Source organism: Peromyscus eremicus, chromosome 20 (assembly GCF_949786415.1).
Source record: "Peromyscus eremicus chromosome 20, PerEre_H2_v1, whole genome shotgun sequence".
Lineage (NCBI taxonomy): Eukaryota > Metazoa > Chordata > Mammalia > Rodentia > Cricetidae > Peromyscus > Peromyscus eremicus.
In genome coordinates, this window is record NC_081436.1 from 22,096,668 (window position 1) to 22,124,241 (window position 27,574).

General features: G+C 53.5%; 2 protein-coding genes across 5 annotated transcripts in view; one reads left to right on the forward strand and one right to left on the reverse strand.

Moving 5' to 3' along the window:
- The window catches only part of Mrtfa (myocardin related transcription factor A), a 181,735-nt gene extending 157,031 nt beyond the window's left edge, over positions 1-24,704 (forward strand). Inside the window, exons 5-15 of the mRNA XM_059248003.1 lie at positions 9,889-9,944; positions 12,942-13,017; positions 13,795-13,956; positions 15,350-15,525; positions 16,251-16,400; positions 19,215-19,492; positions 19,580-19,748; positions 20,504-21,499; positions 21,802-21,954; positions 22,274-22,334; positions 24,037-24,704. Coding sequence (XP_059103986.1) covers positions 9,889-9,944; positions 12,942-13,017; positions 13,795-13,956; positions 15,350-15,525; positions 16,251-16,400; positions 19,215-19,492; positions 19,580-19,748; positions 20,504-21,499; positions 21,802-21,954; positions 22,274-22,334; positions 24,037-24,551 — 2,792 coding nt within the window. The 3' untranslated portion in view covers positions 24,552-24,704. The remainder of the gene's footprint in view (positions 1-9,888; positions 9,945-12,941; positions 13,018-13,794; positions 13,957-15,349; positions 15,526-16,250; positions 16,401-19,214; positions 19,493-19,579; positions 19,749-20,503; positions 21,500-21,801; positions 21,955-22,273; positions 22,335-24,036) is intronic.
- A 1,055-nt stretch (positions 24,705-25,759) lies between these two features.
- Positions 25,760-27,574, reverse strand: part of Sgsm3 (small G protein signaling modulator 3) — a 32,174-nt gene continuing 30,359 nt past the window's right edge. The window contains exons 16-22 of one of the 4 annotated variants that reach the window (XM_059248041.1): positions 27,388-27,540; positions 27,150-27,220; positions 27,015-27,063; positions 26,851-26,936; positions 26,541-26,663; positions 26,375-26,435; positions 25,760-26,243 (exon numbers count right to left, since the gene is read on the reverse strand). In XM_059248041.1, coding sequence (XP_059104024.1) covers positions 26,163-26,243; positions 26,375-26,435; positions 26,541-26,663; positions 26,851-26,936; positions 27,015-27,063; positions 27,150-27,220; positions 27,388-27,540 — 624 coding nt within the window. In that variant the 3' untranslated portion in view covers positions 25,760-26,162. Of the gene's footprint in view, positions 26,283-26,374; positions 26,436-26,536; positions 26,664-26,850; positions 26,937-27,014; positions 27,064-27,149; positions 27,221-27,387; positions 27,541-27,574 lie in introns of all 4 variants that reach the window. The other 3 variants (XM_059248042.1, XR_009375584.1, XR_009375585.1) reach the window with 3 other exon arrangements.

Genomic DNA, 27,574 nt, shown 5'->3' on the forward strand with positions numbered 1-27,574 from the left:
ACTAAGTCTTTCTTTTTTCTTCTCAACGGTTTTGGACTTTACTGAGGAAGGAAGAGTACTGGAATCATAGACCAGTCTGAAGCCTTTGGCTGCAGAATGATGTGAAAGTCACATGTCAACACCAGTGGCAACCATGAGGATCTAGCACTCTTCAAAGTTGGCTGTGCTGACATGTGCCTGCAGACCTAGCCTGGGGAGGTGGAGACTGGCCAGTCTAGCCCAGCCGTCAAGATCGAGGTCTAATGAGAGGTTGTTTTAAAAAGAAGCTAGAAGGAGGGCAGGATGGCTCAGGTGGTAAAGGCACCTGCTGCCAATCCTGAACACCTGTGTTGGATCTCCAGGACCCACATGGTAGAAACAGAGAACCCAGATAGTTGCCCTCTGACCTTTACACATGTGTCAGGATGTGTGCACCCCACAATACACAACATATTTAAAACATACAAGGAAAAAGAAATTTGAAAAGGGCCCCGAGGGATGGCTCAGTGGTTAAGAGTACTTTCTGTTCTTGCAGAGGACCGGAGTTCAGTTTCAGCTCTCACGTGGGTGACTCACAGCCACTTCTGTTACTCTAACAAAGTACATGAAATAATCAATTTATAAAAGGGGAGTTTTGCTCAGTTTGTTTTAATGTGTATGTGTGTTTGCCTCCATGTATGTCTGTGTACCACATGTGTGCCTGGTGCACATGGAGGTCAGACAGGGCATCAGATCTCCCAGAACTGGGGGTACAGTGGTTACATGTAAGCCGCCTGTCAGTGGTAGGAACCTAATCTGTGTCTTCTGCAAGAATGGCTGGTGTCATGGTTTTGAGATTATAGTACATGATTGACAGGCCTGTGGAGAGACAGTGTGCCGTGGTGAGCATGCACAGTGAAGAAAGCTGTTCAGTTCACACAGCGGGAAGTGAAGGAAAGAAAGGATGAGCTGGGGTCCCTCTCTCCTTGTCTTTTTCAAAGCCACACCTTCCTAAGGGGTTTATCACTCCTGGTAGTAGCGTGGGCTAAGGACCAGGTCTTTAACACATGGACCTCTGGGAAACACTCATAGAAGCCACAGCAGTCAGATTCAAAGTGTTTGGTTGGCCCTGGTGTTTCAACCCTTAGTGTCCCGTCTCTTTGACATTTGTTTGTGCTGGTCTGTGCACCCCTCTCCTAGCTTTGGCCTTTCCCACCACTGGTGGGTCAGGAGGGAGCTTCTAGAGCAGCTTGTACCTCAGAGCCTGCTTCCTGCGTTCATCCTTTCTGTGTGTGTATGGGTGAGTGCATTTGTATGCGGAGGGCAGAGGTACTGTTCCCCAGGCCCCGGGGCCTCCCATCTCCCAGCCCTGGATGCACCACTGTATCCAGCTTTTTTTAAACGTATGTTCCAGAGATTGAATTTATGTCCTCAGAAGCACTTTACTGACTGAGCCGACCCCTGCACCTTTGTCTTGGTAGTTGGCTTTGGTGTTGGTCTGGGTGGGGGTGAAAGCCAGGCACCCAGACAAGGGTGCTGTCAAGCCTGCATACCGAAACAGGATATGTGTTGAATGCTCGTGACTGCCCTAGAGGTGTGGTCCCTTCTCCACTCAAGCTATCTCCGGTTCTTATTGTCAGAGTCAGGCCCTAGAACCGTTGACATGACTCTTTCATTAGTGGTCTTCGTTGCAGACATTTTGGTAGGAGTAATGTGTTGGTTGAACACGGTCAGAGAGTGGAGGTGTTGCTTCATGCGCGTGCCATTTCTTCTCAGGGTGAGAAGGGAGGAGACTTAACCCAGCTTAGCAGGCGGCAGAACACTTTCACTTTGTTCACTGCTAAAGTCACTGGGTGTGGTAGTAAGTGTAGAAGTCACATGACTTGCCCTTGGGCTCACTGCCACTTAGAAACAGAGGCAGGTACAGCCCAGCTTTTCTGGCTCTAGACATGTTAGTGATTCCCGAAGGAAACAGTTTATAGTGGTACTTACCCAAACGGGGATCTTCAAGTCTGAAAGTACTTGGAGGGGCTGGGGTGAGGCTCTTGCCTGCCATGCATGAAACCCTGGGTCCAGACCCAGCAGCACATAAACCAGGGAGGCAGCACATACCTGTCATCCCAGCTCTCAGGAGAGGGCAGGATGGCAGGAGCTCAGGATTGATGGCTTCTGCTACATAAGCAAGGTCAGGGCCAGCCTGATCCATGTGAGAGAGGACAGAGAAGGAGGTTCACTTGAAACTGAAACAGCATCCATTTGAGGTCCTGTGATTGGTCAGGAGGTCACGTTTGAGGAGTTAGAAGTGAGGGTGGCTGTCACTATTGGCCTTCCAGGGTGCTGTCTGTCCATGCCTGCCATGGGAGGCTGTAGGCTGGAGGCAGCTTTCTGCTTCTGTCACGATACCTTGGGTTAAATCAGTGGTGCTTAGTTTCTTCTGTGCTACGGATGCTTCTTGAAGAATATTGCATATTCTCTGACTGGACAGTTGTCCAAGCAAGCGCCTGCAAGTCATGGAATGATTTCTAGGTCCTCAGCTGTACCCGTGGGTTCCTGTGCCCTGGAATGAACCTCCTCTGCCTGGGTATAGAATCCCAGGATCATCTCCTTGATGCTCACGGCAGGCAGCCCTTACACGTCGGCGGTGTAGCCAGCCTGTGCCTTCCTGCAGTGTGTGAGGGGCCTTTCCATTTCCTGCATCTGTCTGGGTGGACCACCTAGGTGTGATGACCATGCCCCAGTCTAGTCAGAGGCTAGAGGAAAACAGCACAAAGCCCCATTTATTTGTCAGTTCTTCAGGGCCAGGACCTCACGTGTGCTAGGCTCTGCTGCTAAATCTTTGACTCCCAGGAATATAGCTCCAGAAATGAGAACTCCTCAGCCATGAAGTCAGCAGAGTTGAAATGTCAACCTTGGCAATCAGTGGGCTGGCAGATGCCATAGGCAGATGGCCCTCATATCCCAGAGCTGAAAATTCAAACCAGGCTGTTGAGAAAGTTCATGAAGTCCTTCCACGTGTTGTGTTGTTCATCACTCAGGGTGTGCTGGAGAATGAGCATCTTTTAAACCTCATTTTCTCCATTCTTTTTGTCCTTTGGACTAGTGAAATAATGATTTTCAAATTTTTGTGGTTCCAAAATTGCCAAGCCCGTAAAGGTAAGACTTCTTGGAGCCCAGGATTCTAGAGGCTCTTGAATTCCACTGGAATGCCCTTGTCTTGAACCCCGTTTACTTCTGGCATTTACTTCACGGAGGATATTGCTACTCTGTTGATGGAAGCCGGGTGGCGGTGGCGCACACCTTTAATCCCAGCACTCGGGAGGCAGAGGCAGTCGGATCTCTGTGAGTTCCAGGACAGCCTGGTCTACACAGAGAAACCCTGTCTCCGAAACCTCCCCACCCCACCCCCTGCAAAAAAAAAAAAGAGTTGATGGCAAAGGTGTCTTCCTGAGATACATGGCTGCTGCTGCATGTGTTTGGGGTTTTGGTTTTTGGTTTTTGGTTTTTTGAGACAGGGTTTCTCCGTGTAGTTTTGGTGCCTGTCCTGGATCTCACTCTGTAGACCAGGCTGGCCTCGAACTCACAGAGATCCGCCTGGCTCTGCGTGTGTTCTTGCAAGCCTCTATGCCCATCCCATCTCCAGAGAGAGGAGAGGCCTGCCTTGTCTGCCTCTCACTGGCCTTGTGTGGTGGGAGTTCTGAAAAAGATAAGTCCCCAGAGCTGGACAACACAATCTTGTGCTGGGGGCAAGGGATGTGACGAGGGCGTCAGTTTCCTCTGGGTGCAGTTTGGTTATCCAGTGACCCCTTTTCCTCCATGTTGGCCTCTTCAAGAAAGGGAGAAGGAATAGCTAGGAGATGTGCCTCTTTTTGTTTGCCTAAGGTTAAGGCTGATGTTTAAATCCTTCCGTTGTATTGCCAATTTAGAGAAAACGATGAGGTGCACAAACGCCAGGACAAGAGCTCTTAGGAGAAAAGATGGCTTTGCTCACAGTTCCAAACTACAGTCACCGTTGTTTGTGATCGAAGCCCCGAGTAGCTAATCCCGCTGAATCCACAGTCATGAAGCAGAGAGGAATGAATTCATGCCCGCATGCCTGTGCTCAGCTCATTTTCTCTCTCTGGCACAGTTCAGATGCCTAAGGATGCATGCCTAAGGCAGATCTTCCCACTTCAGTTAACATGACTAAGATACCCCGCTCCCCACAGACTTGCCCACAGGCCAATTTGTTTTAGACAGCCTCTCATTAAGATTCTCTTCCGAGCCGGGCGGTGGTGGTGCACGCCTTTAATCCCAGCACTCGGGAGGCAGAGCCAGGTGGATCTCTGTGAGTTCGAGGCCAGCCTGGGCTACCAAGTGAGTTCCAGGAAAGGCGCAAAGCTACACAGAGAAACCCTGTCTCGAAAAACCAAGGAAAAAAAAAAAAAAAAGATTCTCTTCCGAGTGACTCTTATTGTTTCAAGTTAACAGTACTAACCACCGGGGCTTTGGAGATGTCTCCATGGGTGAAGGCACTTGACACCAAGTCTGATGACCTGCTCAGTCCCTGGGACTCACCTGGTAGAAGGAAAAAACTGACCCACACACTAAGTTTAAAAATGTACTTTTAAGAATAAAAATTGAAGTTGAGTAGTGGCACTTGCTTTTAATCCCAGCACTCAGGAGGCAGAGGCAGGTGGATCTCTGAGTTTGAGGCCAGCCTGGGCTACAGAGTGAGTTCCAGGTCAGCCCTATACAAAGAAACCCTGTCTCAAAGAAAGGGAGGGGGGGGAGGAAGGAAGGAAGTAAAAAAATTAAAGGGGGTGGAGAAATACCCTAGTGGTCAAGAGCACTGGTTCTTCTTCCAGAGGACCTGGGTTCAACTTCCAGCACCCACATGGCAGCTCACAACCATCTGTTAATTCCAGTCCCAGGGATAGATACTATGCCCTCCTGTGGCCTCCAAGGGCACTGCATGCACATTGTGTACAGACATATACAAGGTTATACCCATAAACATAAAATAAAAATATTTTTAAAAGAATAAAACTTAAAAACCTAACCACCACAGCTATAAAGAAAGGCTGAGTGTGGAAGATCTGCTAATGTGTGACAGTTACAGCGTGCATCTCCTGAGTACAGAGTTGGAGTGAGCTTGATGTGCAGCCTGGGCTGAACTGCCATTTTCTTTCTGTAGAGCCCCAGGCCCACACGCACACAGACAGACACGAGGGAGGGGGGCAGTCCATGGGGAATGAGGAATTGGGCTTGATGGCTAAGAGCTGTCCATGATGAGAAGCATTTCCAGAACTGCCTGGTGGGTCCTAGGAGGTTTCCTTGCCTGGATGCTTAAGCAGATCTGGAACTGGTTCCGGACGGTAATGGTTGATGCCCTCCGTGCTTCAGCTCATGAACACAGCCTTGCAGGCACCTTGCACACAACTCGGAGTCCCCCTTTAAATGGGTAGACAGTGTATTCTTGAGAAAATGGAAATCATAGCTTCGTTCTCTTATTCACAAATGTGTTCATCTAAGGCAGCAAGCTTGTCAGGGAGGAAGGAGAAGGTGCTGGCAGGAAGGTCCAGGGTATGAGCTGCTTACAGCCAGCTGGGGTGGAGCCAGTCTGCGGCTGAACCTGCGATGAGGAATGCCACAGCTCTTGGCCAGTGCGTCCTTGGGTCTGAGGCTTCTCCTTCTCCCTGCTCAGTCTGAGCTGTACTTGCCTTTGCTCAGAGCGTCACCAGAGCCCCAGGGTGGAGAAAGGATCGAGAACTGCCCTCTGCCCCCCGAAATGTGCGTTCTTTTTTTTTTTTTTTTAAAGATTTATTTATTTATTATGTATACAGTGTTCTGATGCACATATCCCTGCAGGCCAGAAGAGGGCACCAGATCTCATTACAGATGGTTGTGAGCCACCATGTGGTTGCTGGGAATTGAACTCAAGACCTTTGGAAGAGCAAGCAGTGCTCTTAACCTCTGAGCCATCTCTCCAGCCCCGAAATGTGCGTTCTTAACAGCTCTGGCAGAAGGAACTGTTGAAGTGGCCAAACCTGTTGTCGGGGAGTAGAGTTGAGAATGGAGAGAGAGAAACACAGCCTTAGGTCGGTTGCCAAGGATGACCGGAACCAACGTGCTGGTCAGGGTTAGGTGAAGGAAGAAGGGGAGGCCAAAGAGGACCCGGATGGGATCCACCCTCTGGTTACTGGTGGGTAACTACATCTCAGCCAGTGTGGCTTCACGGTGTGACCGGAGAACAGTAGTTCTGAGACTAGGCTCCAGTGGTTACCTAAGGAGTCTTCAGGGCTTTGTCATTGCTATCTTGTTCTCTTGGTCATTTCTCAGTCTCCTGCCCTGCCTTGTCCAGCACAAGAATTCTCCCCGCTTCTGCACCCCAATCTGTCTGTGTAAGACCCAAGGCTGCTCCATGGAGAGGAAGCCTTGGTCTTCAAACTATGGTTTTCCAGGTCTGAAAGCCCTGGAATCTCTCAGATTGGGTCCATAAGCCCTTCTTCTGTGCCCTGGGACCTCCTGCTTGCTGCGGTGGTCAAGCCTGCCTTCCCACATGGCCCGTAGTCAGGTCTTCATCTAACCAGTCCATCTAACCGGTGCAACCTTGACATGCCACACCTCCACCCCCCACCCCCACCCCCCGTGCACCATCTGACAGGTTCTCCTCTTCTCTGTTTTTTAAAGTTGAGAAACGAACTCGGAGAAGCGAAAGAATTCTCTTGAACAGAATTAAATTTTAACCATGGCTGCCATATTCTAGTTTTTTCTGATTTTTCTGGACTTAATAAATGGAACATTACCTACCACAGGTGTTGTATGTGCTCCTGTGTCTGTGTGAGCGCACGTGGGAGGACAGCCTCAAGTATCGGCCTCGCCCTTACCCGGAGACAAGATTGCCTTACTGCTGACTACTTACTGGGCGTCAATCTCCCCGGCTTGTGAGCTCCGGGGTTACTGAAATGTGTTCCTGTGCCTGCCTCTATAGGGGCACTGAGGATTTGAACTCAGGTCCTTGTATGTTCGTGACAAATGCTTTACTCACTGAACCTTCTCTGCAGACCTCCTTGGGTAAAATACTAAATTAGCTAGCATGGTAAAATATCTGAATTAGCAGCTGGGCATGGTCACATATGCCTGTGATCCCAGAACTTGAAAGGTTGGATCATCCCGAGTTTGAGTCTAGCATGGGCTACATAATGAGACCACATCTGAAAAACAAACAAACAAACAAACAAAAAACTCAGCCTATCCCTATCATGTAAATAAGCACTCAGTGAATATTAGTTTCGTTCTCGTTCGTGTGAGAGAGTACCCTTAGCTCAGTGGGTTCAGAAGCTGTGTCCGCTGTGGCCATTTCATCTCTCACCATCCTGCACTGGTCAGCACCTGTTCTTGGTGTATGAAGAGGATGCACCACCCCTTGTATTGAGCTGTGTCTGTGCTTGTGAGGCATGTTTCTAGAAGCCAGGTTTGTGCATTACCCCTGGGGTGGCCAGTGTAGAATATGCAGGTAGCCAGGGGTTTAGATCATCGTCTGTGGCTGCAGCCCAGAACCAGCTGGTCTGAGAATCAAGTGACTCAGCCAGAGTGACGTCATTGACGTCAGTGGTGCTCAACGGGAGTGGGGTACATGCTTCCGGCCATGTAGCAATGTGTTGGGTTCATCTCTTTGCTTGTATGTTCTAAGACAGGGTCTCTCTCCATAACCCCGGCTGTCCTGGAACTCAGAGAGAGGTCCTCCTGCCTCTACCTCCTGAGTGCTGGGATTAAAGGTCTGCACCACCATGCCCAGCCTAACCCTTTTAAAATAGTTTATTTTATTTACTTGTGTGTGTGTGTGTGAAGTATACTAGATGCAGATGCCCTCGGAAACTAAAAGGGGAAATATTGGATCCCCTGGAACTGGAGTTATAGGCTATTGTGAGCCGCCCGAAGGGGGTTCTGAAAATTGAGCCCAGGTCCTCTGCATAAGCAAACAGTCTTAACTACAAAGCCATCTCTCCAGCTCCACTGATGTGAGTCTTAGTGTTCTAGGAGGTGAGCAGAGTCTCAGTCTCCAAAAATCAGTCACACTCTCCGTCATGCCAGAAGTAGTTGCTAGGACTTTGTACTGCGACATGATCCCCTGATGCAGGCACTTTTCTGAGTTTTTAACCTGTATCTGAGCTCTAGGTCCTGGCTGTTCACTGGAGCTTTCAAGCTGTGCTGCAGAACCCTCTTATGTCCCATCTCTGACCACTTAGAACCTTCTTCTTATCCACTCATTAGCTTACTGAATAATACTGTGTGCCTTGTACTTGAAGAATGGGAAATTCTGTGAGACGTGGAAGAAGGAGACAGAGCACCCCTCACATGCTGCTGTGGGGTGCGTTGTCACAGCAGACTGACAGTGAGCCGGCACAGCAACCGTTAGGGTGCCGGTGGTGGCCAGCGTCCACTTCCTGGTATTTACTTGTGCTGTGTTCTAAGCCATCCCACAGCTAAAGCTGTGGTGGGGGTGGGGAGCTCTAGCCCATCCCTCTCAGGCCAGGCTTCTGCTCCCAGGCCCTGGAAGCCAGTTTTGCTGTGGTACAGCCTTGCACAGTGGAGCCAGGAGCTGGGGCCAGGTTCCTTCTCTCTGGGCAGCCTGGGTGGTTCCCGGAATGATTCTCCTGCCGAGTGGGTTGAGGAGAAACCCTGTGCTGGTTGATGTTAAACTTGTCTGTTAAGTCTAGAGTTCCCCCTGCTGTCAGAAAATGGAAGGGTTCTCTGGGCTTTTAAAATGAAGTTTTCTTTCCTGTTGTTATTACTTTTTCCCCCCCAGACAGGGTTTCTCTGTGTAACAGTCCTGGCTGTCCTGGAACTCCCTCTGTGGACCAGGCTGGCCTCGAACTCACAAAGATCCACCTGTCTCTGCCTCCCAAGTGCTGGGATTAAAGGCGTGCACCACCACCTCCTGACTATTATTACTATTTTTTTAATTGTCTTTAATTTAAACAAAATGCTGCTGGGACTCTGAAGCTCCTCTGAGCATGCTCTTAGGCCCAGCCCCAGGCACTGAGGGACGGAAGCACAGAGGCCAGGCAGGATAGGTCCTATCTGGGCTCTTGCTACTTTTAGCGGCTCCTACCCTTGCCCTCCACCACAGCCAGCAGCCTGGAAGGTTATCTTTGCACACAGTCTCCCGGCTGCTTGGAGCCTCGGGCAGCAGAAGTGAAACTGGCCACAGTCTGCATATCCTCACCTGCTGCCGTTGTTCCCTAATGAAGTGAGCCCCATGCTCCCCGTCTCCCCCGTGTCTGACATTGTCATGTGTCACCTTGCAAGAGACTGGGAGTGGTGCATTTGCAGAGGGGCTGCGGCTGGACTTGCCCCTGGAGACAGAAGCTGAGGTCCCAGTGATTGTCCTGGGAGCCAGAAGAGGACTCAGCCTCTCTCAGCAGTGGTCCGTCAGCAGGGCCAGCCAAATGACTGGGAGTTCTTCAGTTCTCAGAGATGAAGCTGAGTTCATTTCGTAGTGAGTGCTCTTGGTACCTACCAGCTGAAGAAGGAGGCCGCACTGAGAAGACACGGACGGGCCTTTGGGGTTAACTATCCCAGCCGATCACTATGGTTCCTAATGAGACTGAAGAAGCGAGGTGGAGCCGTCCCGTCTCTGCCTGAACCAGGCGGTCTTGGCGGCTTAACTGATGAGACCCGGAGCAGTGTAGGACTGAAATGAAGCTCAGGAGACGGCTGTGCTGCCACCAGGGTCTTAAAGTACCTAGCCGTAAAGACACATGCTCCCTAGGGGGTGTCAGGGAGGCATTTCCTCTTAAGACGCCATTTCTCCGCAGTTGTGGAGTTTTACATGATGGGTCACTAGCAGTGGTGTTGGCGCTGAGCACTGAGCCCAGGGCCTTGCATTCTAGCACTGAACCAGCCTCAGCCTCTAAAATAATTCTTTTATGGTTCTTTTCTCAACAGCTTTGAAAAGTCCAGCTGCATTTCACGAGCAGAGAAGGAGCCTGGAGCGGGCCAGGGTAAGGTCCCTTCCCCGAAGACCTCCAGAGTACTGCCAGAGTCACCCAGCAGCTGCATTCCCTTCCAGTCTAGCACAGCTTTGGGGTCAGCCCTCACCTCAGAGCTCTAAACAATAGAGATCTCAGGCCTTTCCTGGTTCCTCCTTCCCCGGCCACCTTCCCTGGAAGACCCTTTTTTAGGCCTTACAGCCCTTGTGAAGAGCTCCCTCCCCAAACCTGGCCTGGAAGACCATTCAGCTTCCCTCCATTGATCCCAGTGAACCTCATGGAGATGACCCGGCCAGGTTACCCATGTGCAGACTTTCCACTTGGGGACACCACCCGCAGCCTGTGGGCACTCCAGTGAACTTCCATCTCTATCTGCCCCAAAGCAGGCAACATCCACGTATACCCTCCTACAGCAGCCGTGGGTGTACTGGAAGCCACACCCCCTGGGGGAGCGCTTCAACTGCATCCTTATCCATCCCTTTCGGTTCCCTCCGGCCTCTGTGGAACGTCCTGGCCCGATGTGGGTGGAGATGGGGAAGTGACCAGCTCATGTTTCCTCTCCTGCTCCCACTGGAGGGCTGCTGGCCTTGGCTTGCTGGACCTCACACCATTCCTAGAGACTACTATACTTACTCCTGAGACTGGTTTTTCCCTTTAGAAAGTCATGATTAAAGGTAGCAAGTAGGAAGAATGAAGTCCTGGCTGCCCAGAAAGAGAAACAGTATCAAACTGCACTCACTTCCCTTTGATGGGAGCCAGAGAAGGCCCAGCCAGGAGGGAGGGTCCACGGTACAGCCAGGCAGATTGGCGCAGGGAACAGTGGGACCTGGTTGGACACCACTGTCCGACAGAGTGTCACTGTGAGTGAGGCTGTGTGTATTTCATGTTTGTCCGCACAGGAGCCCTCATGAGTCAGGTGATGACACCCTTGTTTTAGATGCAGCCGAAGTTAACTAATCTGTCCAGCTAGAAGGGGATAAAGCTGGAACTCAAACCTAGGTCTGTGGAGTCCAGACTTACTGTGTTTCGTGTGTGTGTGTGTGTGTGTGTGTGTGTGTGTGTGTGTGTGTGTGTGTTTGTGTGTGTGTGGTCTGTCTGTTGGCACATGTGTGGAGGTCAGAGGACAACTTGCAAGAGTTGGTTCTCTCTTTTCACTATGTAGGTCCTGGGGATCCAACTGAAGTCTTCAGGCTCAGTGGCAACCAGCTTTACCTACTGAGCCATTTTACAGCCAAATAATTTATTACTAACACATGGTAAATATATTCATATAGCAGGTGCACATGTTGCACATCTGTTCACAAATAACTTCCAAATTACAATAACAGGCTTAATATTTAAGCACACACTAAGCTGTCTTAATTAAAATATGAAAAATTAAAATATGAAAATGCTGGATTGGTCACAGCATAACTTGCTTTACTCAGTTACACCAACTCAGAGCTTTGAAAAGCTACTTTGCACCTGACTGAGAGGCAGCACTGTGTTCCAGAGGATTCCTTACAGGATTCTGGTCACATGACTGCTCCCTATGTCTGTAACTCCCGTGAGGACAGCATCTCGGGGAGACCCATTCTGGTTGCTGCGGCAGCCTCAGGTTCCAGAGGAGCTCTCAGACATGGCTCGCTGTGTGGCTGGTTCCTTCCCCGTCAGCTGCTTGTGCTCTCCAGCCCCAGGAATGCCTTCAGTGACATCAGCAACAAAGCCCTTTCTTTACTTTCTGCACCAGGAGCAGACTGGTTTTCTGGTTGTCCGTCCTTAGTAACTTCTAGGTAGTCAGGCCCTAGACAGTGGGCATCCTTCGTAGATTTCCTGTTTGTTACAAAGGCTGTGACCCAGTACCCAGGAGACAGGAGATGTATTTGAATCGGTGTGGCTTCTCTGGTGGGAGCTCCCAGCACCTGCCTGAGTTCTCTAAGCTGGAAGTTCCTCCAGTCTTTTGAGTGCTATATTCCACTGGGCTACCCCTAGAGCCACTGTCTGTGAGAGCTGCAGCATCTGCCTCTGCTCGATGCAGATGGGCTGATGCACCCAGAGCCCACGGCTCCCTTCTCCATCTCTAGGCTCGGGCTCCAGGACTGCCACAGGGTCCTGGGGCAGCAGCCAGTAGCAACAGAACCAGGCTGATCTCTACTCTAAGTGATATACCCCAATAACTTCTAACTCTAACCTCCCCTGGCCCATCCTGTACTCTCCTTTCTTAGGCTGCTCTTGAGTTATAATTTGAAAAATGCTCTTTTTTCAAGAGTGAAGAGTATGGACTCTGCAGTCACATGCACTTAGAATTAGCCTCGAGCAGCAGGGGCTCAGAGTGGCTCTTGAGGGAATGGTGTAGTTCTCCAGAGTCTAATTGTGCAGAAATGAGGACATTGGACTTTAAGGAACTAGAGCTCTGACACCATGTATCAAAATTAGTATTGCATTTGGCAGTCATTCAGACTGAATTGAAAATGCTCTTGAGATCACGCAATGCAAGGTTTTTGAAACAGGACATAAAATTACATCCAGAATGATTACAGCTTTGTGGAATCAAACTCCATGAAAGAATGACACCAGAAAAACATTAACTGTCCTGTTGAACTGGTTACTGTTTTGTTTTCTAACTTTAATTACTTGTGTAGTGTAAGTAATAAGTTTTGGCCAGTGATGGTGGCTCATGCCTTTAATCCCAGCACTCGGGAATCAGAGGCAGGCGGATCTCTGTGAGTTCAAGGCCAGCCTGCTCTACAGAGTGAGTTCCAGGACAGCTAGAGATACACAGAGAAACCCTGTCTTGGAAAACAAGACAAAGCAGTTTTAAACACATACAGTAGTGGCCTGAGGACGCACAGATGCAGCTGGAGGCCGGGATTTGCTCTCACACCTCACCTCCCTTGCCTCAGGCCCCTGCAGTCACCAAGCTGCTGAGGTGAACACCAGCAGCCACTAGAGCGAAAGCATGTTTTGTGGTCCTGTCCATACACATCACAAGTTTGTGTCCGGCCTTGAGACTGGATTGTTTTTCCACAGACCGAGGATTATCTGAAGCGGAAGATCCGTTCCCGGCCGGAGAGATCAGAGCTGGTCAGAATGCACATTCTGGAAGGTGTGTAAGGTTGGAGGTGCTGGCCTGACCCCGTTTCCACTCTGCTCTTGTGCCTCCCGCTTTCTGCTCTTGTCCGTCTTCTGCTGGCAGGGGCCGGCTGCTGGCTTCACAGTCAGACACAGCTATGTGGCTGCCACTGGCTTTTGGGAGTGTGTGAGGAGCATGGACTCATTCGCCCAGGTTGACCTGACCCTTCTCCTGGCTCCACCATCCACTGGTATAAAATGGTTTCTGTCTGCCGGGACCGAGCTTATCTCTCTTGTGAAAAGTGCACTTGGTTTGTGGATTCATTTGCTTGCTCACTCATTCACTCACTGGCACTTACCTAAGCACCTGTGTGGTTTTAGCAAAGGAAAGGTTTGGGTTCCAGAAAGTGGCACATGTAGGCCCACTCTTGGTTTGCTAACTTTGTGTCATTGGGAGCCTGGAGAAAACCTTCTCAAGTCAGAACCCCACATTTTACAACTGAAGCCACTGAGAGCCAGAACAAAGGACAGTTTGCCTCCGTGGCCCAGGTCTAAGCAAGCAGGAGCTGTCCTTTAGTTGGTGTTCCTCTGGCTCTGCAGCTCCACCTCAGACACCCCTCCACACTCCTCGGGGCTGGCCTGGCTTGGCTATAGTTGTCCTGTGACCCTGGTCAGGTCACAGAAGGTCAGCCTTCTCTGCCTGGGCATGCTTTTCACCTTGCCTGTGTTAGCCCCTGGTGCTCTGGAGGTCCCAGGGCAGCACCAGGACCTCTTCTTCCATCTTTCTGACCCCCCTTCTCTCCCATGGTAGAGACCTCGGCTGAGCCTTCTCTCCAGGCCAAGCAGCTGAAGCTGAAGAGAGCCAGGCTGGCTGACGACCTCAATGAGAAGATCGCACAGAGGCCTGGCCCCATGGAGTTGGTGGAGAAGAACATCTTGCCTGTGGAGTGCAGCCTGAAGGAAGCCATCATTGGTGAGGAAGCTGGAGAGGGCCTGAGTCAAAGGCGAACTCTAGGCATGGAACAGGGATGCACCAGATGTGAGGAGGCGTTCAGGGGAGGCACTCGGGAGGAAGTGGAACCCAGGCCCGGGTTTGTCTCAGACAGGAGTGGTGGGGCTGTTGAGAGCCTGGTGTTCACACCCACACACTCATGCCCATGGGCACACACATGTCCACTGTCTCTTTGGGCCACTCGATGATCACTTAAGTTTCCGGTCATTCCCTCTCCTCAGACCTGAGTGTCTCCTCAGTGTGTCCTCTCAGAAGAGCATCTGTTCTGCTCCAGAGTCCTCCGTCATCAGCTCCCAGGGGGCAGGGCCCACCCAGCTTTGCTTCTGGGACATGACTGGGTGTAGGAGAGGACAGAGGATTTGAGGTGCCGGTCTGTACATGGTCTCCATCCTCTCGGGATGGCCAGTGGCTTTCTTCAGGATGGGCCCAGCTCAGAGTGAGCTGTAGCTTCTCGGCCTGGATCACCATTGTCACATTGGCCCCACCAGAAAAATGTTTGTAGGATTGGCATGAAGTTCAGGGACAGGTGAGGGGACAGAAGGGCAAGCCTCCCCATGACGTTCCTAGCCCATCAGCACAGTCCACTGGTGAGGGAGAAACTTAGATGTTCCTCCTTGGTCCCTTGGGTGTAGAAAGCCTCAGGTCACGGCTGGAGAGGAAGAGGCTATGGGCTTGTTCCTCTTTTCCATCTGGGTCCCACCTCTTCCCCTGGCTGTGGAGGCCGTGGTTGTGACATGTCTCCTCACATATCCCCCTAGCCTGTTCCCGCCTCTCCTTCACTGCCATTCCCACACTGGGGCCCTTGTCCCTGCCTCTGCCCTGTGTCAGCCAGCTGGTTCAGGATGCGGCTCTGGCCCGTCAGGGTGCTGTGGCAGCAGACTGACATAGCACCTTTGCTGCCCAGACGCTAGGTCTTGGTTCACAGGCCTTTGAAGGGGTCACACTTATACCGACCTGGTGTGCAGTGAGATGGGTGTCCCTTTCCAGGGACCTGTTGTGGCCTTTGTAGAGCCCTAAGGAGGAACTGTGCTCACTTGTCCCTGTGGTCTCAGTGAAGGTACACGCCCTTCAGTGTGTGGACTGTAAGCACTGGAGAAAAACGTAACAGTGTGGAGTTAATACACGAGGCCAAAAGTTAGGGCTTTCTGTCGCCTGTTAGCAACCCAGGCAGCTTCTGGCAAGCCTGTTTTGGAATGCTGACGGTGCTTCTGAACTAAGGCAGGGCGGTCACTGGGTTCTCGTCACTGTGCCTCTCGGACCCAGGGCTGGCTGGTCGTTACCCAGTCTCGACAGCACTTCTTGCCACCTACCTGTACTCTGGCTGCAGGGCTCTCACGGGGACTTTTCATTTCAGTGGGCCAGGTCAATTACCCAAAGGTAGCAGACAGCTCCTCCTTTGACGAGGACAGCAGTGATGCCTTATCCCCGGAGCAGCCGGCCAGCCATGAGTCCCAGGGTTCAGTGCCATCACCCCTGGAGTCCCGAGTCAGCGAACCACTGCCCAGTGCCACCTCCACATCACCCACTCAGGTGAGCTTACCTATTTCCAGATTCTTCCTCACATCTACCAAAGCTGCCCAGAGTCAGGTCTCTGTCCTGAGCAAGATGGGCAGTTCCTGCTGTGCCTGAGGGATGGGTGTATGTGGGGTCATGACAGCTGCTGCTGCTGCTGCTGCTGCTGCTGCTCTTCCTCCTCTTCCTCCTCCTCCTCCTCCTCCTCCTCTTCCTCCTTAAGATTTATTTATTTATTTATTTATTTATTTATTTATTTATTTATTTATTTATTTATTTATTTATTTATTTATTTATTATGTATACAGTGTTCTGCCTGCATGTGTCCCTGCACTCCAGAAGAGGGCACCAGGTCTTACTATAGATGGTTGTGAGCCACCATGTGGGTGCTGGGAATTGAACTCAGGACCTCTAGAAAAGCAGCCAGTGCTCTTAACCTCTGAGCCATCTCTCCAGCCCCCAGATGACAGCTTCTTGATGTCAGCAGTGGACCCCAAGTCTGGCAGCCTGAGCATAGAGGCTGGGGTCCTGCAGCAGGGTTCTCGGCCTCCCTGGCCCACCCACTCTCGCTGGCTCTGTGACTGCCCTCTCTAGTTCTCTCCCGACCAGCCTGGCTTTGGACCTTGCTGTCATCCCCCTGCTTGCCACTTAACCGTTTGTCCTCTGACCATGAGGGTGGAAGGGCAGGTTAAATACACTGCATTTGGGGGTGCCGGGGTCCTCACTCCTCCCTTTCCTCCCAGGTTCTTTCTCAACTCCCAGTGGGTCCGGATCCTGGAGAGACGCTTTTCCTGGCAGAGCAGCATCCTCTGCCGCCCCCTCCTCTGCCGCCCCCCAGCCTCACCAATGGAACCACCGTCCCCACTGCCAAGCCTGCCCCCACACTCATTAAGGTACTTCCGCCCTTCCCTGTGTTTGCAAGTCCTGCTCTGATGTCATTCTAGCCGTGGGAACAACTGCATGGGGTGGGGGTGCGCGTCTTCAGTGGTCCAGGACCTGACCTGAGGCGATCAGGGATTTCTTCTGATCTCTGTACTGTCATAGCCCGTTGAACACTCTCTTACCCTGTTTTTGTTGCTGGTGATATGCTACCACGGGCTGGACATAAAGAGGCTTGGGCCAGGGAGGTGGCTCACTTGGTAAAGACGCTTGTCACCAAGCCCGACATCCTGCGTTTGATCCCCCTGGCCCACTCACATGGTGGAAGAGGAAAGTGCGGGCTTCCACAAGTTGTCTTCTGACCTTCACACGCACACAATTAAAATGTCATTTGGTTTTGGTTTTGTTCTTTTTTTTTTTTGAGACAAGATTTCTCTGTGTCACCTTGGTTGTCCTGAATCTAGCTCTGTAGACCAGGCTGGCCTCGAACTCACAGAGATCTGCCTGTCTCTGCCTCCCGAGTGCTGGGATTAAAGGTGTGCACCACCACCACCCGGCTGTAATTTTTTTCTTTAAAGGGATTTTTTTTTCTTGGCTTAGTCCTTGGTAGTGGGGTTCGGTGTCCAGAATTCAGTCACGGGGCTCCATCCTATGATGACCTTATGGATTCCTAGTCACTGAAGGCCCCCTCTACATACAGTCTAATCCACCATCCTCATCATACCTCATAGTGGGGAGTTCAGCTCTAAGGTGAGTCTCAGCAGGGGCACCACATTCAGCCCAGGGCAAGCACAGTGAGCCAGGCATCCGTGCCGAGGGAGGGCTCCATCTTCTGCCTCCTGAAACAGTGAGGGTGCTGTGCCTCAGGCGACTGAGCTGAGCAGGGTGTGCCTGGGGTCATGCCACTGGCCCTGTAGCCTGCTGCTTGTTCTCACCCTCCCATGAAGCCCCTGGGGAGGAGGGGTTATGGGAGACACAGCGTTGGGCTTACTGGCCTTGTGTGCACAGGGGCTTGGAGTTATCGGCTGCACAGAGGTCAGTGTCAGCCCGTGTGCCCTGCAGAGCCACCTACAGCGCCCCAGTAGTTCCGCCGGTCCTTTCTGCGACCTCTCTCATTTTCTTGGCTCCCTCCTACACCCTACGCCTACATGGCAACCCCTGGCCGCCCACAGCCTTGTCCTTTATAAAGCCCAAGTGTGGGAGTGGATGACAGCTCGCAACCCAGGAACTGTCCAGATTCTCTTCTTCCGGTATTCACTGAGTGCTCGGTTGGCTAGAGGCCTCCTGTCTGTCTGTGGTGTTCCTTGATGCTCCCTGGCACAGGCCTCTTCAGTGGGCACTGCCCTGAGACCTGCATTGTCCTCTTTACAGCCCATGGATGTCACAGATGTCCCCAGCTCCTCCTTAACCCTCTGAGCACACCTTTGACAGAGCAGTCTCTCTGCGCCGAGGCATTCCTTAGTGACTTGTGGTTTGGATCCCTGGTGCCAGCAGTAGATTGAGCACCATCCCTCCCAGTCCTGGCTTCCCACCTCCCCGACTCCTGCAGCACCTGCCTCTGAGATCCCGGCCTACCCCTGACTTTCCTTCCTTACATCTTCCCTGACTCCCCTTTGGGGTGAGGCTGCCCTTCGCCACCTCTTCCTTCTGCAGTCCGGGTGCCCATGGCCGTCCGCTCAGTGTTCTGCTGCCTCCGTGGCCTCCTCAGACACACTGACAAAACCAGGACCTCTTCCTGGCCCCTCACTGCCACATGTCCGTGTTGTCCTCCTCCAGTGGGCCGCTGTCGCGTCCGCCTCGACCAGCAAGGATGACGCGACGCCAGACTCTTCTCTAAGCAGTTTATTCAGGAACCTTGAACAATCTTCTGACCCCGGGGAAAGTCATTTTCTTCTTCTCTCTCTCTCTCACTCTCCTCTCTCACTCTCACAGTCACCCTCACAGTCACTCTCCCAGTCACTCTCACAATCACTCACTGGGAAAGTCAGCCCACGCCCTTTATAGCCACTGGGCAAATCAACCCCGTGGTGCCACGTGGACAATGCCGCTGGGTCAGACATATGCAAGCAAGCCAGATTAGGTCCAGGTGTGCAGAAGCAAGCCAGATCCTAGCCTTAGCCAAATAAGGAGCACCTGCCATCGGGAAGGCAGAAGCCAGACGCTGTGCCATCTTTGGGGCACGGCCGTGCACGGCTCTCTACAGGCCGCCTCAGCCCAGACCTTGTTTTGGTTATCAGTGCCCCCCAGTCAGGACTCCCCATCTCTGCGTCTCCTCTGCCGTCACCTTTGTCAGCTCAGCTTGGGAATTTAGGCTCCCATTGTCCTCTTTGTCACTCCCCTGATGACTTGCCTCCATCTACCTCCACCTGCTCCAGGGCAGGCATTTTGAGCATTGCCCCCTGACCTTTCTTGGTTGGCCTGAGTCCTCTGACCATCCAGGCTCTAAAGTTGTGCCAGCTGGGAGCCTGTGGGGCACAAAGAGAAGATTGTGGCATTCTGGGCTGGATTAGAACAAGGTCACAGGTGCAGCCTTGGGCAAGTGCCTTCTGAACTTGTTTCCAAGTTGCTTCTTCCTAGTGGGACTCCGCGAGGCTGGTGTGGCGCTTTTGGAGCATGGCCATGCTGCACAGCTCAGCTGTAGTTGGTGTGTTTCGGGGTCCTGGTATCACCTGTACCGGCCCATCTTTGGTCTTTCCTCCAGCTTGCCGTGTCTGTTAGGACAGGGACAGTCTCACAGAGTAGGGGTGCCTCCTCAGAAGATGCTGGGCATGGGGTGAGGCTGTGCCTCCTCGGGGTGGCCCCCAATGCACTGTCTGATGTCCCCTCAGCAAAGCCAACCCAAGTCCGCCAGTGAAAAGTCACAGCGCAGCAAGAAGGCCAAGGAGCTGAAGCCGAAGGTGAAGAAGCTCAAGTACCACCAGTACATCCCCCCGGACCAGAAGCAGGACAAGGGGGCGCCCGCCATGGACTCCTCCTACGCCAAGATCCTGCAGCAGCAGCAGCTCTTCCTGCAGCTACAGATCCTCAACCAGCAGCAGCAGCAGCAGCAGCAACAGCAACAGCAGCAGCACTACAACTACCAGGCCATCCTGCCCGCCCCTCCCAAGTAAGAGCACAAGTCCCGGAGGTTCTGCAGAGGGCCCGGCCTGCAGAGACCAGGGAGGTACTGAGCTGCTTGTCTGTCTTGCCCCAGGCCAGCAGGAGAGACTCCAGGAGGCGGTGCCCCCGCCCCGTCACGCAGCCTCTCCAGCAGCAGCAGCTCCAGCTCGGGCACCCCAGGGCTCAATGGGCTGGCACGCCAGAACAGCACCGCACTGGCCGGCAAACCAGGAGCCCTGCCGGCCAACCTGGATGACATGAAGGTAGGTGGCTGACCCTGTCTTACCCAAGTCTGGGCCTCTCCCGTGAAGAATAAGGGGCGGATTTTAGGCAGAGATGGTGATGCCCCATGACCACAAGATGAAAGGCAGAGGAGGTTCCAGATCTGGTCTGCCATGACAGGAGCCCCTTAGAGCCTGCCATAAGGCCTCTCTGGCCTCTGGTTCTGGCCTCGGGTATGTGGGGGGCTGGGGTGGGGGATCTTACTCTCCATTATTGTGTGGTGTACTGAGTAGCAGCAGGGGGTTGTTCCCTCTGGGAGGAGAGCAGGCAGCAGGCATGCCTGTCAGCTTCACCAGCCTCCACTCTGCCAGTCAGTGCCAGGGGCTCAGGCTGGCCCAGCCTGTGTTCTCAGCCCCCGATCACAAGGTGGGATAGGCCAGGTCTACTAGACACTTGTCCTCCTGTGTCTGCCTGGATCCTGCAAGACGACGTTCATGGGGGTCGATGGACTCCAGCTGGACTCAAGCCCTGTCCTTTCTGCTCAGTAGCTTTAGGAGCTCAAGGTTGTAGTAGTCTGTGAGCTTTCCTCGTCCGGTGTAGCCAATGAAGTCGTGGAGCTCCAGGCACCATGTGGGGCTAGGGAAGTGTACTCAGGGGAGGGACTTGCAGGGTCTGTTGAGAGGACTCAGAAGTCATCTGGAATGGCCAGTGGGACCCAGATGAAGGACTGACTGACCTTCCACAGCCTGTCCTCCTTGTCCAGCCCCCAGGCTGCTTTAACTCTCAACCCCTGCAGGTGGCAGAGCTGAAGCAGGAGCTGAAGTTGCGGTCACTGCCCGTCTCGGGCACCAAGACGGAGCTGATTGAGCGTCTGCGTGCCTACCAAGACCAAGTCAGCCCAGCTCCAGGAGCCTCCAAGGCCCCTGCTGCCACCTCTCTCCTGTCCAAGGCCGGTGAGGTAGTGGTCGCCTTCCCTGCGGCCCGGCTGGGCACAGCGCCAGCTCTTGTAACCGCAGGCCTGGCACCGGCTGAGATGGTGGTGGCCACGGTGACCAGCAACGGCATGGTGAAGTTTGGCAGCACGGGCTCCACACCCCCTGTGTCTCCCACCCCCTCAGAGCGGTCACTGCTCAGCACGGGGGATGAGAATTCCACACCGGGGGATGCCTTCGGTGAAATGGTGACGTCGCCGCTGACGCAGCTCACCCTGCAGGCCTCTCCACTGCAGATCCTCGTGAAGGAGGAGGGCGCCCGGGCTGCGTCCTGCTGCCTGTGCCCTGGTGCACAGGCTGAGCTGGAGGGGCTGGACAAGGACCAGATGCTGCAGGAGAAGGACAAGCAGATTGAGGAGCTGACCCGAATGCTCCAGCAGAAGCAGCAGCTGGTTGAGCTGCTGCGGCTGCAGCTGGAGCAGCAGCAGCGGGCCCAGCAGCCGGCCCCAGCCAGCAGCCCTGTGAAGCGGGAAAGTAGCTTCTCCAGCTGCCAGCTGGGCGGCCAGCCCCAGGGCTCCGGTTGTGCCTTTGGCCCTGGCCTGGTGGTTCCCACTACCAATCATGGAGATGCTCCGGCCCCAGCCCCAGGGCCCCAGCCTGTGGTGGTGAAGCAGGAAGCCGGGCCACCTGAACCAGATCTGGCCCCTGCCTCCCAGCTCTTGGGCCCACAGGGCACCAGCTTCCTCAAGAGGGTCACCCCTCCTACTCTGGTCACTGACTCTACAGGGACTCACCTCATCCTCACTGTGACCAATAAGAGCGCAGATGGCCCTGGCCTGCCCACTGGGAGCCCCCGGCAGGTAGCTGACTGGCAGGGGCTGGGGTGGGTCATGGATGGGTGGAGAGTGAACCCTGTCCTATGGAGGCTGTAGCCTTAGACTCGGGATCCCGCTCCCTAGGGTGGCCCTCTCGAGGCCAGGTGTTCTGCCACCCTCACAGCCTCATGCTTACCCCATTCTGTGTCTCTTCTTCCTTAGTGGCTTCCACGAAAGCTCCCAAAGTTCATTAGCTGACTCCCTGTGGGCAGTGAGGGAGGCCCTTCCCCACCCCGGCACATTTGGAGCCTTGCCCCTACCCCTACCAACAACTGTTCTCCCTTCAGCCCCTGTCCCAGCCTGGTTCTCCAGCCCCTGGCCCGCCTGCGCAGATGGACCTGGAGCACCCGCCTCAGCCCTCGTTTGCAGCCCCCACATCTCTGCTGAAGAAGGAGCCGCCCGGGTATGAGGAGACTGTGAGTCAGCAGCCGAAGCAGCAGGTGAGGATGCTGGGAGCTGGCGAGATGTCTCAGCAGATGAAGGCACTCCCCTGACAAGCAGTGTGAGCCTCGGGAACCACATGGAAGGGAGAACTGACTCCTGCAGGTTGTCCCGACACGTTAGGGCGCGCACAGACGCTCACATATGTACAGTAAATATTATAAGGCGGTAGGCCTAGCTTTAGGCAAGGCCTCAGCCCCACATGAGGGGGGATGAGCATAAGGAACACCCAGGAAAAGGCAGAAGCGCAAGCTAGGCTGCCCAGCCTAAGCTTAGATGGTATCTGGATTTTCACGTTCTCTTGTTTCTTTCCCACAGGAAAATGGGTCCTCCAGTCAGCAGATGGACGATCTGTTCGATATTCTTATTCAGAGTGGAGGTAAACCCCATCCCCAGCTGCCTTCCGTACCTCTAGTCACAGAGCAGCAGGCCTGTGACATCATCTGAAGGCCCAGGCAGGCACAGTCCTGTGACATGTAGTCCTTGGAACATGGACTCCACAGAGTGTGCGGAGAGTCGTCCAAATACCTGGACAGTAGCACTGTGACAAGGGGAAGAGCTAGGAATTCAGGGTTCCAGGGTAGGCCCTGGAGGGTACCATCTTGGGGGCTGTGGAGTAAGGGAAGAGGGCAGAAGAGCGTGAGGTCACGGCCAGATCACGAGGGGCCTGGCCCCAGGTGGCAGAGTACCCAGCCTAGAGCGGACAGGTCTGATGCAAGGCTCCCTGGTGTAGTGACTGCGGTTACGTAGGACAACCGGCACGGTGACTGCACTGAACTAGACAAGTGCAGCCAGAGGGTGCGCCTGATGCTCAGTTCTTAGGCTGAGGGGACACCTGGTGCTGAGTCTGCCACGGAGCTGAGTGGCCTTTCTGACCAGCGCAGGTGGACTGGAGTTCAGGAGAGCCCCAGGCCTCAACAGGTTTGTTGAGCGTCCAGAACAAACCCCATCAGGACGGGGGAGGATTAGTGAAGGAGTTGCAACCACTGATTGCAATCTGGTGTTTAAGGGACGGCAGAGGAAGAGCAGCTGGAGTGCTGCTGCCTGTCCCCCAAAGGACACCCCAGGATGCAGGAAAGAGGCAGGTGCTGGCACCTGGGAAGCAGTGAACAGCTAGTTGGAGGATTTGTACAAAGTTTTATTGTGTCACATGTAACCAAACTTAACAATTCAGTCGCATCAGTACATCATCGGTGTTGCACAGCCATCAGTGCCTACCTCACACCCTTAGATGAACACCCCCACAGCCCCCACCCTGTCTGACCGTGCCTGTCTGTATGTGGACTCATGGTTTCAGTCTGCCTGTGAATGGTTTATTTACCTAGCATGTCCTCAAGGGTCATCCACTTGTCCATCACTTGAACTGTGTGTGGCTGCTGCTGCCATATTCTTTTGCGTACACACCCACAAGTCAGATTGCTAGATCATCCCGGGTTTTTTTTTGAGGAACCAGCTCATTCTGCTTTCAAAGCTGCTGTGAGCTAGTTCACCTTTCCTTGTCGTGCACTCTGGCCCAGTGACCCCACTTCCCCACCAACACTTCTGGTGTTGGAAACCTCATGCGTGTTCATCTGTGCTCCACTTCTGACCACCACCTAGTTTCTGACCCAACGGTGGCCAGACTGTCATGTATGAAGTGATATTTTCCCAGGGCAAGGCATTGCATTTCCCCAATAACCAGTGATGCCGTGAACTGCTACAGCCATGTGTAGCTCTTTGGAGAAAATACCTATCCTTTGCCCAGTTTTTTTTAATGAAGTTGCTTTTACAAATAGTTTATATATTCTGGGTGTATGAGTTCCCTTATCAAACCTCCCATTTGGTGACATGTCTTTTCATTATTTTATTTTTTTCGGTGCATGCGTCTGTGGTTTGAACCCAGAAGAACCTCATGTATACCAGGCAAGCACTGTACCATCCATCCTCAGCTCCCAACAAGTTATAAGTTCTGTGGTTTTATCTCCTGTATTTAAGTCAGTAGTCAGTAGGTTTTTCTCTGGTTTGTGGTAAGGATTGTCCTATCATTTTCTTGTGCATATTCAAACCTGGTTTCTGACCCCTTCCACTGTCTCTGTTGGCAGAGATTTCAGCATATTTCAAGGAACCACCATCCCTACCAGGCAAGGAGAAACCACCGCCAGCAGCAGCCTGTGGGTCCCTGCTGACACCACAACCCTCGCCTTCCAATGAACTCCCCCAGGCTGCTCCTCCACCTGGCTCCCCCACACTCCCAGGGCGCCTGGAGGACTTCCTGGAAAGCAGCACGGGGCTGCCCCTGCTGACAAGTGGGCACGAAGGGCCAGAGCCCCTCTCCCTCATTGACGACCTCCACAGCCAGATGCTGAGCAGCTCTGCCATCCTGGACCACCCCCCATCACCCATGGACACCTCTGAATTGCACTTTGCTCCTGAGCCCAGCAGTGGTATGGGCCTGGACCTGGCTGATGGCCACCTGGACAGCATGGACTGGCTGGAGCTGTCATCTGGCGGCCCTGTGCTCAGCCTGGCTCCCCTCAGCACTGCAGCCCCCAGCCTCTTCTCCACAGACTTCCTGGATGGCCACGACTTGCAGCTCCACTGGGATTCCTGCTTGTAGCCCTCTGACTCCAGACATAGGCTAGGGAAGGGTCTGAAGTTGGGGAGCCACAGAACCATAGCCAGTGTGTGCTCCCTGTGACTGTGAGCCTTGACAATCACAGACCCTGGAGGCTGCAGCGGAGACCCTACCCCTGGCTCAGACTCACCCAGGGCAGGGATGGAAAAGCTGTCAAGAAATAACTCCCGACCTCTGCTGAGGCTTTGGGAGGCTGGCCAGGCCCAGTTCAATTCGACCTCCTTTTCTGAGGTCAGAGGTGCACATCTGGCTGGAGTTTGGCCCAAGTGGGCCTGGAGCCAACCTGCCTTCCTCTCCCTTTAAGGAAGAAACTAGCCAGGCCTCTACTTGCCCATTCCCTAGAGGTGGCACTTTGCCATTTTAGTCTTGGTATAATGTAACCATTTAGTGGTTGGTGGCAAAAATCTGTATAGGTGTATATACCTCTATATTATATATCAACTTACATATATACATATATTTTTAGGGGTGGGGGGAGATGGGTGTGGCTACCTCCACCTGCTTTCACATGCAAAAGGCCTGGAGAGCTGCTTGGGGATTGATACGGGGTCATCCTGAGGAGCTGTGTGCCACAAGGCCCAGTACCCAACCTAGCATGCAGCGGCCTAGGCCTACCCCACATGTATTTGACATGTAGACAGACACCTGCCATTGCCTACACGCCACCCTGCCCTGCTTCCTGGCTCCTCAGTGCCACAAGGGCAGAGGCACTTCCTGGTTCTCCAGGAGTTCTCCACCCATCCACATTCCATCCCATCTCCTCACTGCAGCCACCCTGGCCTTGGGATGGTGGTGAGGGTGGGTGGGTCCTGGCTATACCTGCTGGGGGCTAAGAGGTACCTTCTGCCCAACACCAGCCTGTTCTGTCCTGATTCAATATGAAGTAGGGACAGAGCCATCAAAACCAGTGCTGGGACAGAGGTGGGGAAGCTGTGTGAACTTTTTAGAATAAAATCGAAAACACTGACTTGCCAGTCTTGTATTTGATCCATCAGGGCTGAGAGGTGTGGCTGGGGTCCTGGGCCTATTCCATGACAGCATCTAGAGGTCACAACTGTGGCCCTAATTCCATCAGGTGGACTTGGTACACATGTTCAGCAAGGGCCCAGAGCCAGACCATTTCAAGTGGTTTCTGATGGGGTAGCCATGATAGAACTCAGGCCTGGCTAAACAAAAGATGGGAGGCACTCTATCACAAAATGAGTTTTATTTACAATCAAAGTCAAGAGGCCTTTATCTGCCATTAGCCTACCCACTTCCTGAGCAGAGACCAGCATTAGGTGTGGCTCTCCACTTCTTCACAAGGTTTTTGGTTAATAAACCAGGGCTTCCTTCAGGACCTTGGAAAGACACTCCCCAGGAACACATTAAGGAGAGAGGCTGAGCTGGCCACCAGGATCTGCTTTTGCCACTGTGCGAGCATGGGGTGGGGAGGCCTGGACAGGCTCTGGAGCGTTTCCTTCCCTGAACCTCCTAGCTTGGGGAGGGAGGCCTGAGGCTGGCCAGGGCTCTGCTCTCTTTCTACTGAAGGGAGGGGCCTGCCAGGCAACCATGACTGGGGTAGGCCTGGGAGCCACCGAGCAGCTAGGAGTGTCATCCATCTATGTCCCAGCTGAAAAGGTGGTGCTTCACCAGCATGTCCTGAACACCCTCCTTCAGTGGCTGCTTCTCCTCCTGTGCACAGAACAGCCCCAGTCACGGGCAGGGACCACCCTGGAACCACACAGGTCACTTCTTCAGCCCAGACTGCACCACAGCCCTCCTGGCAAAGGCAATGCCAGGAACCCACCAAGCCACATACGCACCTCTCTCTTAGCGGGAAGCTCCCAGTCCTGGGAGAGGCTGAAGGCAAAGCAGCAGAGGACACTAGGGACCAAGGAACAGTCTCTGGTCATTCTGGGCTGTCCTGCCAACCCACCAGCCTCTAATACCACCAAGTTCCAGGCCCTGCAGAGCTGCCCACTCACCTACCGGAGCTCACACTTGATCTGGACCCAGCCAGGACTGCGCAGGAAGGACCAGGGCTGGTACCACTTCTCCACAGTGGGCAGGCTGGAGCAGAGTACCTCCAGCCACAGGTGTAGTACCTGTTCACTGGGAACAAGACAAAAAGAGGATGGGGCCGGAGGACCTCAACCTGCAGCCCCTTCCCAGGAGCTCCCGAGCACCCTCCACAAGAAGGTGAGGCCTCCAATGGGTCCAGAATTCCTGAGGACCTCCCCCGAGCCCCGGCTCTGCCCCGTGGGGTACTCTTTGAAGGCCTCTCCTTCTCTATACTTACTTAAGCCCCACACAGATAAGGGAGCGGAGTTTGACGTCCATTTGTGCGTGTGCCGCATCATGGGTCACATTCACAGACTGCACAGCCTGAGAAGGGCACAATGTCACTCAGTGCCCAGCGGCTGGCCAGAGAGGTCTCAAGAATACTGGCAAGTGCTAACTTACCCGGTACAGCAACTCTTCGGGGGTCAGGACTTTGCCATCTTCATCTAACCTGCAAGAACAAGAGTGCCATCACTGGCTGCCATGCTGGGCACTGGCAGGTGGCACTGGCAGGTGGCACAGGCACTACCTATGTACCTGTATGTCTTACAGAGCACCAGGCGGGAGTACACAGAACCAAAGTCTCTCTCGACTTCCCGGCCCGCGGCCTGTGGTGGACAAGACACAGTGTGAGTGTGAGGGCAGTGACGGTGAGCACAGGCCACCACCCTGCAAGCTCCTTCCCACCACCTCCAAGAACCCAGGGCAGGACTGAGGTGAGCACCAGGGCACCTAGGGCTGGGACCCAGAAGGCCTTGTTGCCAGCAGCGATTACCTCCTCAATAAACAGCCAGGGATGGCAGGCCCCTCCAAGCAAGGATGGCTTCTTCAGTCCATGTTCAAATAGGGCCTTGAGGGCTGGGCAGAGGGTCCCTCGCACGAGGTCTGTGACGCCTTCTGTCACAGAGTCGTCCCCCGCAATGGAGTACTGGTGGAGAGGAGGTTTGAGAAGCCCTGGCCTG